The 19,006-nt window shown below is 40.3% G+C and overlaps 2 protein-coding genes across 4 annotated transcripts; both read right to left on the minus strand.

Annotated features, from left to right (window-relative positions):
* Window positions 1–8,287: 8,287 nt before the first annotated feature.
* On the minus strand, window positions 8,288–12,379 carry gja3 (gap junction protein, alpha 3). Of its 3 annotated transcripts, none has more exons than XM_031316820.2 (3): window positions 11,912–12,379; window positions 11,167–11,228; window positions 8,288–9,908 (listed from the first exon to the last, which is right to left on the minus strand). In XM_031316820.2, exon 3 carries the CDS (start codon window positions 9,871–9,873, stop codon window positions 8,413–8,415), a length of 1,461 nt encoding a protein of 486 aa, XP_031172680.1. In that variant the 5' UTR covers window positions 9,874–9,908; window positions 11,167–11,228; window positions 11,912–12,379; the 3' UTR covers window positions 8,288–8,412. The 3 variants fall into 3 exon arrangements, with proteins under 3 accessions (XP_031172680.1, XP_035859698.1, XP_035859699.1); XM_036003805.1 differs by having other exon boundaries at window positions 11,827–12,379; XM_036003806.1 differs by lacking the exons at window positions 11,167–11,228; window positions 11,912–12,379 and adding an exon at window positions 10,043–10,444.
* Window positions 12,380–12,987: 608 nt separating this feature from the next.
* On the minus strand, window positions 12,988–17,986 carry cx30.3 (connexin 30.3). The gene is made up of 2 exons (XM_031317092.2): window positions 17,786–17,986; window positions 12,988–16,639 (listed from the first exon to the last, which is right to left on the minus strand). The coding sequence occupies exon 2, from the start codon at window positions 16,604–16,606 to the stop codon at window positions 15,800–15,802; it is 807 nt and encodes a 268-aa protein (XP_031172952.1). The 5' UTR covers window positions 16,607–16,639; window positions 17,786–17,986; the 3' UTR covers window positions 12,988–15,799.
* Between the last annotated feature and the right edge of the window lie 1,020 nt (window positions 17,987–19,006).

Raw genomic sequence — 19,006 nt, forward strand, 5'->3', positions numbered from 1 at the left:
ATTGAATTGAATTGAATTGTTACCACTTCCCAAAATAAAACACCCAAACTGCCAAATTGAGTTAGTTTGACTGCAATATCGACTTGTGTTCACATGAAAGCAAGGAGAAATATCAAAAACATGAAAACTGAGGGCAGTCGGTTTGCAGCTCTGTGGTGAGTGAGCTCGGGTTATGTAAGGTCGGTGTGGTTTAGAGTAAAGTGAGGAGATGCTGCCGCTTTTCACAGCTTTGTAAATATTTATTTGTGCTTTAGTTGACCTCTGGAAAGAAAGGTGGAGATATCATTTAATTTTATTTATTTTCAGTTTGAGACCTTTAGTTGAGCACCTTTTTATGAATGTACCCTGGTGCATTCAGGCGAAGCCAGCCATGTGTATTGTGGGCACTGTGTCCATACCTTCACCTCACCTGCAGGGGTCCCCGCAGAGCTGACCTCGCCACATAGAGTAATTCTCTCAAATGCTCTGTCTTCCCGTGCTGCCCCCTCTCCTCTTTCTATGGACAGTCAAAACAAGCCACCCCTCACATGACCACACACTGTACAAATGCTGCAACATTACATCATTTATACTATTAACAACCACATGGTGTATGTAGGAAAGCCCCTTTTTTTAAATTCAATTGATTAATTAATTCAAAATGTAAATGTGTTAATTGACTAGATTAGATGTTTTCTTTTACTTATTTGGACTTTTTAGGCTTTTTGTCAAGTCAAAGGGGTTCTCCTGTCCTGTGACATCAAATAATAAAACATGTAATGATTTATTTGATTAGCTGCTGATATTTTTGAAGTTCACAAGTCACTTTCAACAAAATCCTGCAGTTGATGCATTTATTCTAAAAAGCCAACAAATGCTGAATCCAAGAGAGCTCATGCAGGGCTGTACAGTAGTTACCTTTGTGGACATTGAGCTCATGTGCTCTTGTATTGAATCTGGGGGTTTTAAATGACTTGAGAAAGAGTTACATTCTTTAATGACACACAAATTACACATGACAGGTTGTTTTTTTTTAGCATGTTAAAATGTGTCTGTTTTCATCACTTAAAGTGGTTAAAAAAGATCAAAGACCATAGGCCAGCTACGATCCCCTGTGGAAATTTATACCATTCGTCTACAGGTAAAAGCGACATAAGCTTCTTAAAGACTCCTCTCTCCCCGCTGTCCATCCTTTTTTATTTCCTCCCCTCTTTTAAAGCCTGAAAAGTATTAAAACTAGGTCAGCCAGGTTCTGCAACAGCACTTAACCAGAGGCTGTTATCTCCTGAATCACCAATGTGCTGTTATTACTCTCCATGACACTGTAAAGTGCTGAGAGCATGGCCATGGCAACACTTGTTTATTCATTTATTATTTTGCGTCAATATTGGCTATTGTCATTTTATGTTTTTACCACTTGTTTCGCTTGGTGTAGTTATTGTATGTGATGTATTGAATCTTGAAGTTAGACTCCCAGTAGTCTCACTTTGCCAGACCTTCCTCCACAGTGCTGCGAAGGAGGGTCTGGCTACTCCACACAGCGTCCCGGTGCGCTGCAAAATAGCCTCGGGGAAGAAGTTATTTTGATGGAACGTGTACGTGCAAAAGTTGTTTTAGTTGTGCAGATTGGACAGATAGTCTAGCTAGCTGTCAGGTTTTGAAACAGTGTTGACATTATCATGCAGGGGAAATAATTTTAATTCTTTTGGTGGCTAAAAACATACTAAGGAGGTTAGAGTTGCTGCATGACCTCAGTGTTTATGAAATCCTTGCGATGGCACTGGACTCCGATGAAAGGAAAAACCCAACTTCTCTCTCTTAAAAAAAAAACAAAGTCTTTAATTCTTCTTCTTTCTTTCGTTCTTCGTTCTTTAATCACAATAACCTCGACTCTTCCATTGTGTTCTTACAGGTGATTTTGAAAAAAGGAATTTACAGTTATTGTTTATCATTCTGACTATTTGTAATCATTTTTGTAAGGAACTTTGAGGTTGCATGATCTGATCTTTAAAAAAATGCCGTCCAAAGTTTAACAGTCTGGTACCAAACTACTAGAAAAGTTTCTGTCAAACAAACCAACATCTTTCCATGAGCTGGTGGTCAGGCCTCCTAGAAACAAATTCATCACACTCCTGAAATACATAAAGAGGGCCTGAGGTATTTGTGCTATGGGCTGAGTGTGAATTTGTGAGGTGATTAAAGGCTAAATATAGCCTCCTGTCTGCTCTGAGCTGAAGACTGGTGACACAGTGAGCAGACCTTCTCTTTCTGTAGTAGTTGCTTTTCCACCACAGGGCCAAGTGGGGCTTTACAGGGGCCACAGGATTCAAAATGAATGAATAAAAACACCATCGAAACCACTATCATGACCTTGTGACTTAATGTCTTTACTTGCTTAATGGGTCGACATGTTATATTGTTTTATTGTTGTATTTTTTTCAATTAGTAAGCTTTTCTGATGAATTTATGATGAATGTATGGAGATTCACACAAGGTAAATGTAGACATGTCTTCAGGGATAAAATAATTTCAATAAAAAATGTTATTCTAAATTTAAGCTGTAAAAACCCATCTCCAAACTCAGAATTTCTGAAGACTTTCTGTTTTCAAATTAAAGTTTAAATGAAAATAATCTCTCCAGGAAAAGCTGCAGATTTTGTAGTCCAGTTTAAAAAGTGAATGCAATGCTGTTAAACCCGAAGAACAGGTGTAAGACATGAACCCAGTGTAACAATTACAGTTAATATTTTAAATGAGTCTAATGCCGTGATCTGGGGGGGAATTGAAATGTGGAAGTATAGTATTTTGATCAGATTCATTTCCATTGATTGGTGTTTAGTAAATCACCGCAAAGAAGAACGTCACTACTGGCAGTGAAAGATCTGCACCACTTTGTGACCTCCGAACTTTTTGACCTCACCATCAGTAAGCTTTCTAACCAGACCAGCCAAAAACACCAAGTGTCGCCCTCCCAAAAACACCAAGTTCAAATGACCAGGACCAGCCATCAGGTGCAGGACAAAAAATACATTTTACTTTGAAAATTTTCAATAAACAAAAACTGCCAATAATGAAGAAAATGAATATAAAAATGTCACTGAAAAGCATTGTGCTGTGTTTGGCCCTGCAGTGGAAACAAGACTACTAACTGAGTGACGGGCTGAGGCCTCCATCAGTGGTGCCAACAGATCAACTATCTCCCATCACTCTGCAGCCACTGGACCCAAGAGCCCAGCACTCATGTACTGTACTCTGTTGTTAGACTCAATGCCAAATATCGAGTGCCAAGTAATCCTTCCAAAGCCTTATGCTATTTTATCTCATTATCTAACTTATTATAAAGACATTTAGTTACTGTTCATCTGGATAGCTTTTATTTCATTACAGTCAAGGATAAAGACAAAAAAATGACATTTAATTTGAGACTAATGAACTGTTTAAAGGATGAAAACATAACTGTTTAGATTTGAGAAAGGATATCACATCCTGGAATGATCTTTGATCAACATTGAAGGACAATTACTGACTTCCTCATCATTTAGACAGCAAAAAAGACTCCAAGAGCGCATATATATATATACTGACATCAAAAACAATTTCATGTGAAAGCCTGAAAATGCTTTTAGTGCCACAACACTTAAGCTTTTCTGAGCTTGTTAGGCTGTTTTAGCTGTTTTGATTTTACAGCTCAGAAATGTATGGTGATATAAGATACAATGTGAAGTTGTCTGCTTTAGAGGCGTTTTTTACGGAGCCCCTAAAGGGACATTTTCTCTTTCTCGTGCTCACAAGAAACCAATCTGAATACCAGTCAGAATGCTGCCGAGGAGGAGGTATTCCTCTTCCTAAAAACGCAACGTTAGCAGTACTTCGTTAGCATAATTTTGCTAGCCTTAGATTGGTTTCTCATGAGCAAGAGATACTCACGAGATACTCACAAGAAGTGTATCTCATGCGCACCAGAAAGATTCTCGTCCCAAAAAGTAATGTAAAAAAATGTATTCCTTTAAGGTGACCCAAAAGTGTACTCTAACAGGCAGTCAGTCCACTGATATCTCTTTGTATGTATACTTGCTTTGTTGTTGCCCACCATGCCCAAAGATCAAAACGATCTTTCCCAGCAGCTGTAAATTTCACCCACCTCTAACATGTATTGCACAGTGTTGTAAATTATTAGAGGGTGCAGACTAAGACTTGGTCATGGATGTTTGAATCTCTGATGCAAGACTGACACTCTTGTCTTATTTCAATTATTTCTGGATGTGGTTATAAAGTGGGCCTGTGTGTGTGTGTGTGTGTGTGTGTGTGTGTGTGTGTGTGTCTGGCTCAGCGTCACATTCTGATATTGGCTGTTGGAATGCAGAGCAAGGGAGTGAGCGGTGGGGAGGTCGGAGGTCAAAGAGTCTACAGAGAGAGTAATGCCAAGACACTCAGCAGCTTTCCTGATGCTGATGTGGGCAGCAAACAGGAAGCCAGCAGTTCAAATTATCAAGAACTACATGCGGCCAAAATTAGATTATGACGAGATTATGTGTCTGGGAATTATATATGAAAATAAAACTGAGCTTATAACTACAAGTTATTAATCAAATATTCTTTATCTTCACATACACAGGAAATGAGAAACAAAGTTGTAACTCATTATCTTGTGTAGGCTAGGCTCATACATAAAATGCTAAATGTCAAATTAAATGTAATTAAAAAGTAAAGTAAATTCACAATGTCCTCATATGCAAATTGCAACTCAACATTGGTGGAAACTAACTATGTAAGCCTACATTTACTTAAGTACTGTACTTAAGTACAATTTTGAGGTACTTGAGTAGTAGTTTTCTGCTACTTTATTCGTCTACTCCACTGCATCTCAGAGACAAATATTGGGGATCATTGAAATGACATAGTGTTCGAACATTTTCCATTTTAGCTGAGGCCTAAAGGGTGGGGGTGTGGTCTTGACCAACTGCCACTTTGCTTGTTTGCAAGCCATGATGTCTCTCTCTTTCTCATGGGCGGGCCAAATTCTCTGGGCGGGCAAAGCAGAGAAAGGGGAGGTAACCTTCCTCCTTATGACATCATAAGGAGGAGATTCCAGATCGGCCCATCTGAGCTTTCATTTTCTCAAAGGCAGAGCAGGATACCCAGGGCTCGGTTTACACCTATCACCATTTCTAGTCACTGGGGGACCATAGGCAGGCTGGGGGAACTCATATTAATGTTGACAAACCTCATAAAGTGAAATTTTCATGCCATGGGACCTTTAAAAAACTTGAATGTTTTTGCTTAGGGCAAGTCAACGACAAAGACTTTAGGAGTCTGGACTGAAGTCTTCAGTCTACAGCTCTGTGTTGATGTATGTGGGATCGATGAATTTCATAAAGCAAAAGTGAAAGCAAGAACAACAAATATGGTACAAAAAATTTATTTAGTAACAGTTTTGTAAACATTTGAGGTAAATGAACATTTACATCAACTTGTTCTTACAAAAGAATCATTCATACACAAGGCACTTCTCTTGTTTAAGACAGCATTGCAAACAGGTTGCTGTTCTGAGCATTGTGAGATGGTTCCTATACTCCCTGACGAGCCAGAGATATCATGCTCTGCATGAAACGTAAGAGGAGAGAGTTTTGGAGGAGTCACGCAGACGATGGGCTTTGAACACAACATCCTGTCAGGGCATCTTATGCGGGGTTAGGGAAGGGCCAGCTACCCAGCTAACATTCTCTCAACAGGGGAGTCTTCTGATATGACGTCTAACCAGAGTCCCAACCAGTCTGTGAGAACATACTGAGTGAACACACAGAAAAATACCCCATTTTCTCTCTCTCTCTGTTTTTTTTTTTTAAATCTTCAAACTCAACATTATTTGAGCTTGAGAAAAACTATTTCCTGGGAAGAGCCACTGTGTTTTAGTTTTAAGACATTTTTTCCTTTGAGGATCATAGAGATTGGCAGTTTTCTCATCAGGCTCACTCTCTCTCTCTCTCTCTTTCTCTCTCTATCTATCTATATCTCTCTCTCTCTCTCTCTCTCTCTTACACTCTCTCTCTCTACTACCACTACCAATATTAGCATTGTAGAACAGCAATTTTTCTTTCCTAAATGTGCAAATCTTTATCAACTACCAAAATGTAAACTTTAGGGATCAAAAACAAATGCAGATTTATTTATTTTTTTGTCTTTTTGAACAAGAAACATGGATTGGGAAAGGCTGTTTTTACCTATGTGTTGTGTGGGTGTTTATTCTCCTCTTTGTGTTTCTGTTTGCACCAAATGTCATTTAAGCAACTTAAGTAAAATATAGTATGAGACATTATACCTATATGAGTACAGATACTCTTACACCATACAGTACCATTCATTTTTTAACCCCCGCCCCCCTAAAAATAAAAATAAACAGCTGGTACCACTTTGCTCTTACTCCTGTGTATTAACCTGCACATTAACTGCTGGAAAAGTATTGTTCCTATAAAATACTGTGCACAAACATTAGTACTTAATCATGCTGTTATGCCCTGTGAGTGCAATATGTCCAATGCAGATGATTGAGTTTTCACACAGTCTTACTTTGTACTTTCAACTTTGCCCCAGAGGTGAACTCACAGAATAATACAGTGGTTGGTTGCTGTAAAGCTAAAAAAAAAAAGGGGTTTTGAAAGTGAGTGCCTGGGTTGTGAATGAACCAAACAGCACAGTAACACAACAGAGACAGAGGACTGCGGCTGCTCGTAAATTCAGTTAAAAGTTTGGGTTTCTAAAGATCTCTAAGTATCAAGATGAACACAACAAAATAGAAGCCGTCAAGGTAGACTGCACCGTGGCGTTTTGATACTCGCAACGCCAAGTCATGTTATTTATTTTTATTAAATCGTAGCTGTTTCGCAATCACAAACTGACTATTACAAGTATGCAATTTATGAGTAAAATTCAATTTGAAAAAAAATAGCACTTTTAAGAATAAAACCAATGACGAAGCATGTGAAATGAGTGATGGCGGAAATCACTCCCAAAGTTGCTCTTAATCTTGAGATGTGATGACGTTTGATTGTATGTTTGAGGGCAAAAATATCTGCCAACAATCTAACTAAAGGAAATAGCAGTTTAAAGTCTGACCAAAGGAGCTTTGGGAGGTTGTCTGAATGAACACAGGGAATATGTTTTTCTTTAGATCAGATGGTGGCTTCCATGTATTTGCTTTAAGTTTATTTGAAGGCAATATCTTGTCATTTGTGCATTTAGTGGAAAGCATTTTTGTTGACTGAAGGCGACGCTGACAGACACAGGCGCAAGGGACCCTGCTCCTACTTTCCTCTTTTGTAAACTAACAGCATTGGTCGGAACGTTTAGATCTCTATGTTATTGACAATGTGCTCGTAGGGATCCAGGTGCATTCTGGGCATCACAGTGATGACTTCTACCAGCAGTTTTGACCCATATCCTGTATGTTTATTTTTAGGACTCTGGGAGTATCACATCAGTCCATTCCTATCCATTCCATCTTAATTAAAATATGTATTGTCTCTGTGCGAGAAGCGCGGCAATGGATCATGGGTAAAGCCAAGCTAGCCAGCTTTGGCATGAAAATTGATCAGTGAATCGGTGAGTTGTAGGGCTGCACATGCTGGCATGCACAACTACAAGGAAGACAATACATGTAATGTTTGTTGATGAAATTTCTTCCTGGATGAATTATGTTTAACATAAAAGGTGTTTGTTTCGTAACATTCAGGAAGTGCTGCAACCAAAGGACTCCCAGGTCAAAGGACAAACACTGGAACAAGCTGTTGACATGTAGTGCAACACGCAGTGCACGTTTGCGCTGCCGATTTGACTGTGAAACCAGCTACCTGTGCTTCCTCCAGATAAAAAAAAAAATATTCAGTCATTGTTTTGACAAATGATCATTTTCATTTGTAATGGTTAGTCCTTTAGCTTCAACAAAAAGAAGAAAATAGAGGAACATGATGAGATCTTCCCCCCCAAACCAAACACGTTGGTGAGAAGTGTCCATTTTGATGCAAAATTATGACATTACGATGTCGTTCTCTCCATCCATCACTGTGCGCGGAGCCTTCTGACTTCATAGCACTGCATGATGAAATGTTTTGTGCATAAATTAGGACCATCCAAAAAAAAAAAAAAAACCTGCCTCAAATACTCTGCAACTCACCGATTGCACTAAATCAACAACTGCTGATGATCAAGTCATTTCACATTTGCCTAAACCTTTTCTGTTATTCTGCTTTCCTGTCTCTTGTCATCTTGCCTTCTTTTGTTTTTTGATTTTTTTTGTGTTTTTTTGTGTTAGTTTTTTTTTGCTCTATGCATGTGTGCGATCGTTTTGTCTGAGAATCACTGTGTTTTGGGGGTGGGGTCTGGGGAAGCGGGGTGTTAGTCAGGGAAGGTTTAGGGACATGAAAGGGCTGAAGAGATTTAGATAGCCAGGTCGCTCGGCCTGGCCCTGATGCTGCTGCTCTTGCTGGCCCGACTGAGCCGCCGAGGGTCTGTGCTGACCGTTACTGGAGGCTCGTGCATCTCCACAGTGGTGGTGGTGACGTGGCCTTCCTCCTGCTCGCTCCTGCCTCCACTCCAGCTGCCTGCGTTGGATGCAGTGCCATGGCTGCTGCTGCTGCTGCTGCTGGAGGCGGCAGTGGCAGTTGAATTGGTGTTGTTGGTGTTACTGGTGGTGTTGCTGGTTGGAGGGAGCAGTGCAGCATCGACGGGTTGCTGCTGCTTCTGCTGCTGCTGTTGCTGCTCCTTTTTGGTGCTGGTAGAGGAAGAGGAGGAGGGGGAGGGGGAGGTGGCCTTCATCTCCCGAGTCTGCTGCTCGGTGGCCAAGTTGGCCCAGTTCTGCTGTGTGGCCAGCCTGTGGTTGTTGTTGTTGCTTATGTAGTAGTGGGAAGAGGGGGAGGGCTGACGGAGGGACTCCTCCTGCTGGAGTTTGTCCATTTTGAACTCCGCTGCTGAGGGCACGGCTGCTGGCCCCATGGGCGGCAGGAACGCCCCGCTGCCCGCCTTCACATCTGTGTAGTTGGTAGGGTAGCTGAGGCTGGATGGGGCAGTTCTGGAGGCCGAGGCCAAACACTCAGGCTCTGCAATGTTGACACGCCGCAGCGACTCGTGGTCGGGGGCAAACTCATTTGTCATGCCCTGTTTAACTTTCTTCCATCCAAGGTGATAGATCTCTAACAAATTCAGCAAAAGAGACACGCAAGCCACCACAAGCATAAATATAATAAAAATAGTCTTTTCAGTGGGCCTCGATATGAAGCAGTCAACGGTGTTGGGGCAGGGCCAACGTGCACACTTGTACAGGGGCCTCAGCTGGAAGCCATAGAGTAAATACTGGCCCAAAATGAATCCCACTTCAAACAGAGTCTTGAAAATAATGTTGAACACATAGGTCCGCAGCAATGCGCCTCTGATACGGATTTTGCCATGCTCGTCCCTGATTGGCGGCTTCTCCTTCTTGCCGCCTCCTTCTCCTCCTCCTCCAACTTCTCCACCATTTTTATAAAGGAGTTCTTTCTCCTCTTGGAACCTGTTTGCTTTGCGCATCTCCTCCTCCTTCTCTTTCCGCTTCTCCTCCATGCGGACGATGTGTAGCACATGGCCCAGGTAGATGAGAGTCGGCGTGGACACAAAGATGATCTGCAGCACCCAGAAGCGGATGTGCGAGATGGGGAAGGCCTCGTCGTAGCAGACGTTCTCGCAACCGGGCTGTTGCGTGTTACAGGTGAAGTCGGACTGCTCGTCTCCCCAGACTTCTTCAGCCGCAGCCCCCAGCACCAGGATCCTGAAGATGAAGAGGACGGTCAGCCAGACTTTGCCGATGACCGTTGAGTGCTCCTGAGCGTTCTCCAACAGCCGCCCCAGAAAGCTCCAGTCGCCCATGCTTCAAGATTTCTAGCCTATGGAGAAAGTACAGGCTGGAGTAGACAAAGAAAGGAGGAATGGTAAAACAAAAAAAGAAGAAACAGACAGAAAGAGAAAGTTAAAGAAATGTGTATGAAATTGTACTCCAAGTTGGTTTGAACATTTATCATGTAATGACATGCCTTACCCCGAGGTTAAACACATACGAACACACAAGGAGACAGGGTCAAGGACATGGAGGAGAGTAGAGGTGTCGACTAGACTTCGACATATTTCTCTTTTTTCATAAAACGCTTAGCAGAACAAGGTCTTATCGAAAACTGCCACGTAGGCGTCGGATATTGATAACAAATCGAAACACAGCATTCGCTTCAACACTGATGCTTTTTAGAAGCTCGTATACTGTATAGGCCACCTGTTTGACTGAACCCTGGTTCACTCTCCCTTTCTCTCTCTCTCTCTCTCGCTCTCTCTCTCTCTCACCTGCTCGCTCCACTGCCCAGCAGGCATGTGCTGAGATCAACATTATAATGTTCGAAAACAGCATTTAGCAGAGATGGGGCTCTGGTGTAGCACACACATGCGCGCGCGCACACACACACACACACACACACACACACACACACACACACACACACACAAACGCACACGTCACCCTCCCTTCCTCTCTCACACTGTCAACTGTAACACTAAAGCCACAGAGATCAGATGGAAACGTTTAACTGTAATAAGGAAAGATAATAACATAATAACAGTGTGAACAATTCTGATTTAAAAGATAAGCTGGTGTTAAGTTTCAAAAAAGACTTTAAAACTTTATTTTCATTATCAATTAATCTTTCAATTTTTTGGGGTGGGGTTACAAATGATATAGTCTTTAAAATGTCATAAAAATCAGAGTTGATGTCTTGAAAAAGCTTGTTTTGTTTAAACAATCCTAAATATATATAAAAAAAAATGTATATAAACAGAGAAGATAAGATAAGAGCTTGATAAAAAATATCAATTATACACAATATAACAGTTGTATAATAATTTTCCATTGATTGACTAATCTTATTAGCACTGCATCTGTTATTTAATGGACAGATTTAATACCAAGTTTAGAACTGCCATTTAAAAAGGCTTTTCAAACTACATTTAGTTTAAGTAAAACAGATTTATTTTTATCTTATGGGATAAACGGGTGATAAATGTGTTTTGAGCAAGGTAGAGCTTGTTGCTATTCTTTACATCTTTTAGACAGTATTATGCACATGAAACACTAGTTATACAACTAATTCAAGAAACACAGGGCAAGGAGAAACTTACTAAAATATTCTTGTATTAAAGGTAATAAATCCATCGACTAGGGTTCACAATATGTATGACACCTGGAAGAGAAAAAACATTAGTCAAACAATAATGAATTTCCTTTCTTTGAGACTTTGAATGAAGTTAGTTGATCAAAACTAGTGAATCAAACACATAAAAACTCCTGTGCATGCTTTGATCAATAATTCCAATGTATCCAGATTATAGCAATAACACTTTTGGTTGTTTTTAAAGAAAGTTTAGGACCAGCTGAAGATCAAAAATAGTATAATTTTCTAAAAAAAAACTAAATAACGTTTGCATCTGAAATACCTGATATAAATAAAGGTAATATGTAGTATAATAAGTGGTGTAAGTATTGGGGATACAGCAGCAATTAAACCCAGAGAGAGTCAGAATGTCGTGTATCATTTGACCTTGTGATGACTTCATTATTAGTGGCAAACGTTGAATACATTTCTCTCAGTTGTACAGGTATTTGTGGCATTTCTGTCGGCTGGTGATGAATGTAACAGACAGAGCCAGGTTCAAATACAAAGCCATACCTGCCAGGCTGACAATATAGACTGTGCCAGAGTCCCCAGACTCCCTTTAAGCCTTGTCAGGCTTTTTGTTTCACTCCTCTTGTTTGGTAAAACTGAAGCAACTCTTAATTACCTGATGGCATTCTTCATTTACTTGATCTCACTTTACTCCCAGTTAAGCACAGGAAAGCATTCACAGCAGTGTTTATCCGTCATACCTTTAGACCGGAGATGTCATACTTAAATACGAAAAGCAAATCCATCTGCCCTCATTGGTGCCATCATTTGAGTGCGTTGAAAAGCGTGTAGACCTCCCGCGGCTGCAGCGACCCTCCCTCTGTCTCCCTGATCCCAAACTCGCAACCTGTCGCCTCTCTGTCAACCCAACAAACTTTTTTTTTTTTTTTTTAAATGCTGCCTCTCAAACTCATTCATGCATAAACGTCTTCAATCTGCCTGTCGCGCTGTCTGTCCCGGGCCCGTTAACTTGCGCAAGGCAAAGTTTTCCTTTTGTTGTTGTTAGTTTTTGGAGGCGGCTTGGAGTCGGAGATGGGGCTCGGTTAAACGGAGCTGCCTCCCGTTTCCAGCCATGTCTGGACTGTCACATTGTGTGACCATGCATGAGTGAATCCACAGAGTCATCAGCCTGTCCGGTGTCACACCACGCCCCTGCCAACCTCCCCAAAACCTGTCAGAAATGTGCGCAAAAGTTGTATTGCCGAAAATGTGCCCCAAAACCTTTTCCAAAACTTTCGCGCAACTTATCCAAAACCTGTACATGCGCTGAACTTCTCCAAAGTATCCCGGGAAAACCACTAGAAAACCGTCCCGAAAGTCTGCCCCAATCCCCTTAAACTCCAGAAATAGTCAATTTAAAAAACAGTAATAGCTACTATAATTTAAGAGAAAAGGCGCCATTGATTGGTCATAGGTGGACATGATATGGATCCCCCTGGGTCTGAAATAAAGAATAAAGAAAGAACATATAGGGTCACTATTAAACTCAGGCTGACCCTATAGACACACTGAACTCTCTGTCCAAATAGAACCTTACATTGAGAGATTCATGAAAACCTGATATATGCTGATCTTTGTGAGAAAAAACGACAAAGTGAGCATAATACATATTCTCTGAGCAGACTAATATTTTAGGGCATCACCCAGAAAAAAAAAAGAACAGAAAAAAAACCACCCCCGAAATGGGTAGCTGCAGGAAGGCATGGCATTATATGAGGCAATGAGTGTGAAACACTAACAGACATACTGTATCTACACAAAACAAAGAACCACACACTTTTGTTTTTACTGATTTATGAAAAAAAAGGTCTCACAAAGCAAAAAGACTTCAAGGATCAAAGTGCGGGTGTGATAAAAACATCTCAGGTACAAAACACAAGTACAACAAATTTAATATCTTAATTTCTTGCTCAGAAAGCTGTTTGTTCATTAGTATGTTGTTTGCTGTTGAAAGCATCCTACTAAAACTAGATTGTGGAAGAAATCTGAATAGAAAAATGTTTAAAAAATCTTGGGACTGGAATGATCAGGTTGGTCCCTTAAAAACACATAGTTGCTATGACAAATGTTGCATCAAAATGTCATTCGGCTGTTACAGAAAGCAAGAGGTCAAAGGTCAATGCAGAGCAGATATACAAAACAATCACAAATATTGTTCTTAAATCTGCATACAGATTACTTTGTCTGTGAAGATGCATGACTTTGGATCTTTGGTCAACAATATTGTGGCCCACTTAAAAAATGTCAGTTCACTTCATGCTGTAACTCCACAGAACTGCTTCAGTTATATAATGTAAATGTATGTGACTTCAAGACTTTCTTTTTAGAGTTTACTGTCTAAATTGCCTCACATACCATTTTTCAATCTCTCCTAATCACTCAATTCACAGAAGCTGATTTATTATTTTTAACAACACAGATGTAACTAATCCAACTCAGTTATTCCTGGATGGGAGGGAGGACAAAGACATTTTCAAATTGAGATCGGCCAGTAGTTCCTAAAGTTAAGAGGGCGAGCAGTGATTAGTGTGATGGCTAAAATAAGGCACATGCTGAAAGTTGATACAGCCAGCTGGGGTCAGTACACACTGCAACAACAACACAAGTCCAAATAACATACCAGGTCTGGGCTGAACAGGACAACTTCTGGACGATGTTTCAAAAAGCAGGATTAATATGATTAAGAGCATTGACGTAACTTGAAAGTTTAGGAATCGGCTGATGATAATAACCAAGGTCCTTCAGAAACAAACTCCTAACACGTTTTTTAGTTGTCTGTCTAACTTGACAATCCTGCTTTTTGAAATAAATTCTTGTAGGGTAAAAACATCTCCAGGGGGGCAAAAACAAGTGTTACAAAATGCAAACACATTGAGTCAAATATTAATTGATTCATATCTAGAAATCACTAAAAGTCTGACAGATTTGGTATTTTTCTAGTCAAGCATCTTGACTGGAATCAAAAATAATGTTCTGTATGTTTCAACACTACTCAGTGTTTCTGAATTAATATTTCTACAAAATCATATTTTTCTGCCTCTTTTTTTAGACTTTGAGAACCAGTTTAATTAAGCAATAGGATTAGTTGGGGAGGTTTCTAGCACTTGCTGACTGCAGAATAAAAACATATTGCTTAAAACACATTTGACTCTCCAAACATACATATTTTTGCCACATTCCCAACACTTCAAATACTTTCAGTTCAAGTAAAAGACAAAAGACATTGTGATTTGATTGAACAGCAAAGAGCATCAGATCTTCTAAACCACTGTGGTGTGGTAAGTAAGATTTCATTATGTTATATTAAAGTCTATCAGCATAATCTTGTGCAACACACTTCTCAGTAAATATAAACACAAACATGTCAAAACTCTAGCATCATTTATAGAAAGCTATTCAACTATGGATTTTTAAACTTAATTTCATGCTACAGTCACTTGATTCAACACAGCAGGATCATAAAAACTCATCTGCTTTTATCAATAACTGTAAAACACATTTAAAATCAACCACATTTAAAGTCAAATCTCAGCTCTTGTAAAGTAGTCACTAAGAAACGTAATGACAAAGGCACTTTTTTTGCTTCACTTTTCATGATTTAGTTTGTTCTCCTTTCTCTTCTTCAACACCAAACAAATTCTTCAGGCTAAGAGGAAGGTGATTGTGCTCCTAGAGGTTCCACTTAAAACCACTAGATGTCAGTGTAGACTCATTCTTCTCTGGTTCAAAGCATTCAAGCAACCTCAAACTGTGAACAAAAAATGAAAACCCTCCATCTAACTATTGACCATCCACTCTGTGAAAAGGTAATATGGATGATCCACAGATACAAAAACACTATTTTGTATGAAAAACGCCACCAGAAACATACTCTTTAAGTAACACTCACTGGTGGGAATTCTACCAGATGTAAAATTATCCATAGCCTACTTTAGATTTTTCTTTGTACAAGGACAGGCTGTTCTCATGAACCATTTGTAGGCCTACATATAGCTGCGAAAAGTAATGCACTGTAAAACACAAAAAACGCAGCGCTTTCAAGCGGGGGAGCGGAGTTCGTGTCGGGGAAAACACAAGACTTTCACCCAGGAAACGCTTGTCATGCACCAGGAGTACTAATTAAGGGGGCCGGTGTTTTAATCCAAAACACAATTTTTCTAATTTTAACTAGTGCCTAAACGTAACTGTTGACGTTGCATGATGATCAACCTTTGTCGGCTAAACTCAACTGCAACGTCGCAACTGCACTGAATGGTACCCGGCTGACAGTAACCCTTTTTCAGCTAAATTTAACAGGAAAGGCCGCTGAACTTAACTTGTCAATTTCGTAGGATATTATATGAATTGGTTTGCATAAGTTTTCGTACGATATCATACAAACCTGTTCATGAGAATGCGTTGATCAGGCAAAAACATCTGACTGCCTTTAGGGGCAGATTTGAGGCCACATGTAGGAAAATATAGAACAAATATGCATATGATAGCCTACAGCCAGAATCTGCTACAAACTGTGACCATTATAGGTGGTTGGATTTACAGTTTATGCTTTTCCTTCTTCTCTAGGAACACCGACAACTGGTGGCTGTCCTTCAACACATCTTGTTGCTGGTCGAATCTGTGGTGGAAGACAACAGCATCTCATTCTTCTTGTTCTGCAGATGGGCATTATCCCTTGTCACGCTGTCTGCGTGGCTGTAAGAGAGGTTCCTCTTGTTTGACCTGGCAGAGCACCTAATGAGCGCCTTGGCGATGAGGTAGCACAGCTCGGCCACGTTCAGCACCATGCAGATGGCCGATGAGGACACCATGAATATGGTGAAGATGGTCTTCTCTGTTGGCCTGGAGATGAAGCAGTCCACCTTGTTGGGGCAAGGCCACTGCTCGCACTTCACCAGCCGGGGCATCTGAAAGCCGTCGTAGACAAAGTACAGTGCATACATGAAGCCACCTTCAAAGATGAGGCGGAAGAACAAGCTGCAGGTGTAGGTCCACCACAGTGGGCCTGTGATTGGCAGACGCCTCCTCTTCAGTGTCTTCAGGTCATTCTCCGTCATCTTCTCGTTGCCGTTGGAGGCCAGCATGACCCTCTTATCCCCACGATTCCTGTAGGCGACGTGCATGGCCACCAGCAGGGCCGGTGTGGACACAAAGATTAGCTGCAGGCACCACAAGCGGATGTGCGACACGGGAAAGAAGTGGTCATAGCAGACGTTTTTGCAGCCAGGCTGCTGCGTGTTGCATGTGAAGTCTGACTGCTCGTCCCCCCAGACGCTCTCAGCAGCCAGAACCAGTATAGTGATACGGAAGATGAAAAGGACGGAAAGCCAAATCTTTCCTAGACTAGTGGAGTGTTTGTTGACGCCGCCCAGCTGAGTATAGAGCGCAGCCCAACTCATCGTGGCGAAGAGGACTCTAGAAGCTCAGACAACCTGTAGAAGGAAGGAATTCAGCAGAAGGTTAACAGCCTAGAAAACCTAAAATTCCTTGTGCTGATAAAGAACATCTGAGCATTTCTCACAGAACCTCTAACTGTCTGAAGGTCCTTGTGCTGATAAAGAACATCTGAGCATTTCTCACAGAACCTCTAACTGTCTGAAGGTAGACTTGTTTTTGGCCTACAGCTGATAGATAGATAGATGCGACACTACAGAGACAAAAAGGTCAGTGTGACAAACTTTATTAAGCCTATAAGCCCAGTGCGTTCATTTTATAGCAGCCAGATAATGATACGGGCAACATGGAAAATGTATCATTTGTCATTTTATAGAGCACTTTTGCACCCAAGTCAGAAAGTGCAGGGGAATTTCACTACTGTCCCTGTTATACCCCACAGAGACGTCAACATATTCTACTCTGTATCACCACTGCTAATATTATTTGTTCATTATGAACACGATTATCACTTTAAATAGTATTAAATTGTGATGTAGCCTACTTTCAAAGGAGCTTTACTTTTTTCTTTTTTTTCTTGTACCTGTTTGTACTTCATGGCAGTGATTTATTTTTGAAGTACAGAGGTGAAATTGCTAAAGTAGGCTAGTGGTAAGAAATGAAGGTGATGTGGTGTCTTGGGCAGGATTAAATCGCAAAAGAGGAGGGCCAGCGTCTTTGGTTTCCATTAACCCTGTCTCTTTTCCTTATCTTGAACGATATTGTCTTCTAATCTTTTCTTATTGTCATACTGATGTGCAAGACAACACAATGAAATAACGATGGCACTCCCTGATGATATAAAAGAAAATCGAAATAAGAGCAGTAGGCCTACTCTCCGCGTTTGATTATTAAAAGGCAATTTGCGCACAATGAATGGGATTTTACTTTCAATAAATGTAGCCTACAATACAGTCTTTAGAAAGAAAGTGTAAAATACGCCCATTATTTGCGAATCAAATATAGGCCTACATAACGCTATATAAGGACCGACATTATAACTTATATTATTATTATTAATATTATAAGTAGTAGTAGTAGTAGCCTATTGTTGTTGTTGTTTTCAGCATCCTTTTATTTAAGAATTAAAAAAAAGAAATAAGGGCAAAGTGCAACGAGTTCACAAACCTAAACCAATAACTCACCTGTCTCTTTGGGGGTTATACAAAAATCAATCAATAAGTTTCCATAAAGAGAAAATCAATTAATCCTTAATTATTTTTGGGATACGAAGAAAGTTGTTCCTCGCGTTCCAACAGAATCAGAGTTTAGCTCGTTTGGGGACGTTTGTCTCGCCCCGTCTTCCAGCTGAGTGTGAGACGCACCTGAGTCTTCAGAGGGTTTTCATCGTCCCTCCTGTAGACAGGGAGGAGAGGGGAGGGGAGGGGAGGAGAGGGGAGGGGAGGGGTGCGGCCAGCCAGACACCCAAGAGACATCAAGGCCTACTTTCTCTTTTTGTGTTGTGCATGATGACAAGACAGTTTCATAAACAGCAGATATACGTTTTAAATTGTATGAATATTCATAAGAAAAATTATACATCTCATTGGGTTAAACCGCCAGTGGTGGAGCATAAGAGCTACAGTTTTTAAATTTAGGTACAGTCAGTAGTGGAAGAAGTACTCAGATCTTTTATGAATAAAAGTAGCAGCATCCACAGGATATACTCTTTTACAAGTAAAAGTAAAATGTTCAAAATTTCACTTAATTCAATAAATTCAAATATTCTTAAAGTACCAAGAGTAAAAGTACTCATTAGCAGAATGGCTCATTTCAGAGTCATATATATTATATTATACCATGGTCTGTGTCAGGGGTCTGGAACCTGCAGCTCCAGAGCCCCTCTCCACTGGCTCCCTATAGCTTTGACAAAAAATTATATGTAAATAAATAAAAATACATTTTAATTTTCATTTATCATTGTTGAAGGCCTAAAGTGATTATTACATAATCAATTTACATAACCGTCAAAGAATGGGTCATAAAAAATAATACTTCACCATAATTAATGAATGCTCATTTAAAACTATTAGCAATGATGATTTGTTGTTGTCTGGGTGAATATATCATTCTGATTGGCTGCATGGTGTTCATTAAAAAGTGATATAGGACACCTACTAAAGGTGTTACGGTGAAACTGACTGTTTAACACAAAATATTTAGAATATGTGCACATATATAGACACATTTTATCAAACCTCTAATTTATATGTACTGTCTATGACATATATACATGTTTATATTTTTGTATAGTGCACATTCGATGATGAAGTTCACAGAGTACGATCATGTGATAGTCACTCTGGCCTGATATGACTGTGGAATGAAATGTCACAGCGAGTGAGGGTAGCACAGCACTCGTGACA

Source organism: Sander lucioperca, chromosome 8 (genome assembly GCF_008315115.2).
Source record: "Sander lucioperca isolate FBNREF2018 chromosome 8, SLUC_FBN_1.2, whole genome shotgun sequence".
Taxonomy (NCBI): domain Eukaryota; kingdom Metazoa; phylum Chordata; class Actinopteri; order Perciformes; family Percidae; genus Sander; species Sander lucioperca.

What these genes read in the sequence shown, in the direction of transcription:
- cx30.3 (XM_031317092.2), bottom strand. Translation starts at nt 16,606, where the DNA reads ATGAGTTGGGCTGCGCTCTATACTCAGCTGGGCGGCGTCAACAAACAC.
- gja3 (XM_031316820.2), bottom strand. Translation starts at nt 9,873, where the DNA reads ATGGGCGACTGGAGCTTTCTGGGGCGGCTGTTGGAGAACGCTCAGGAG.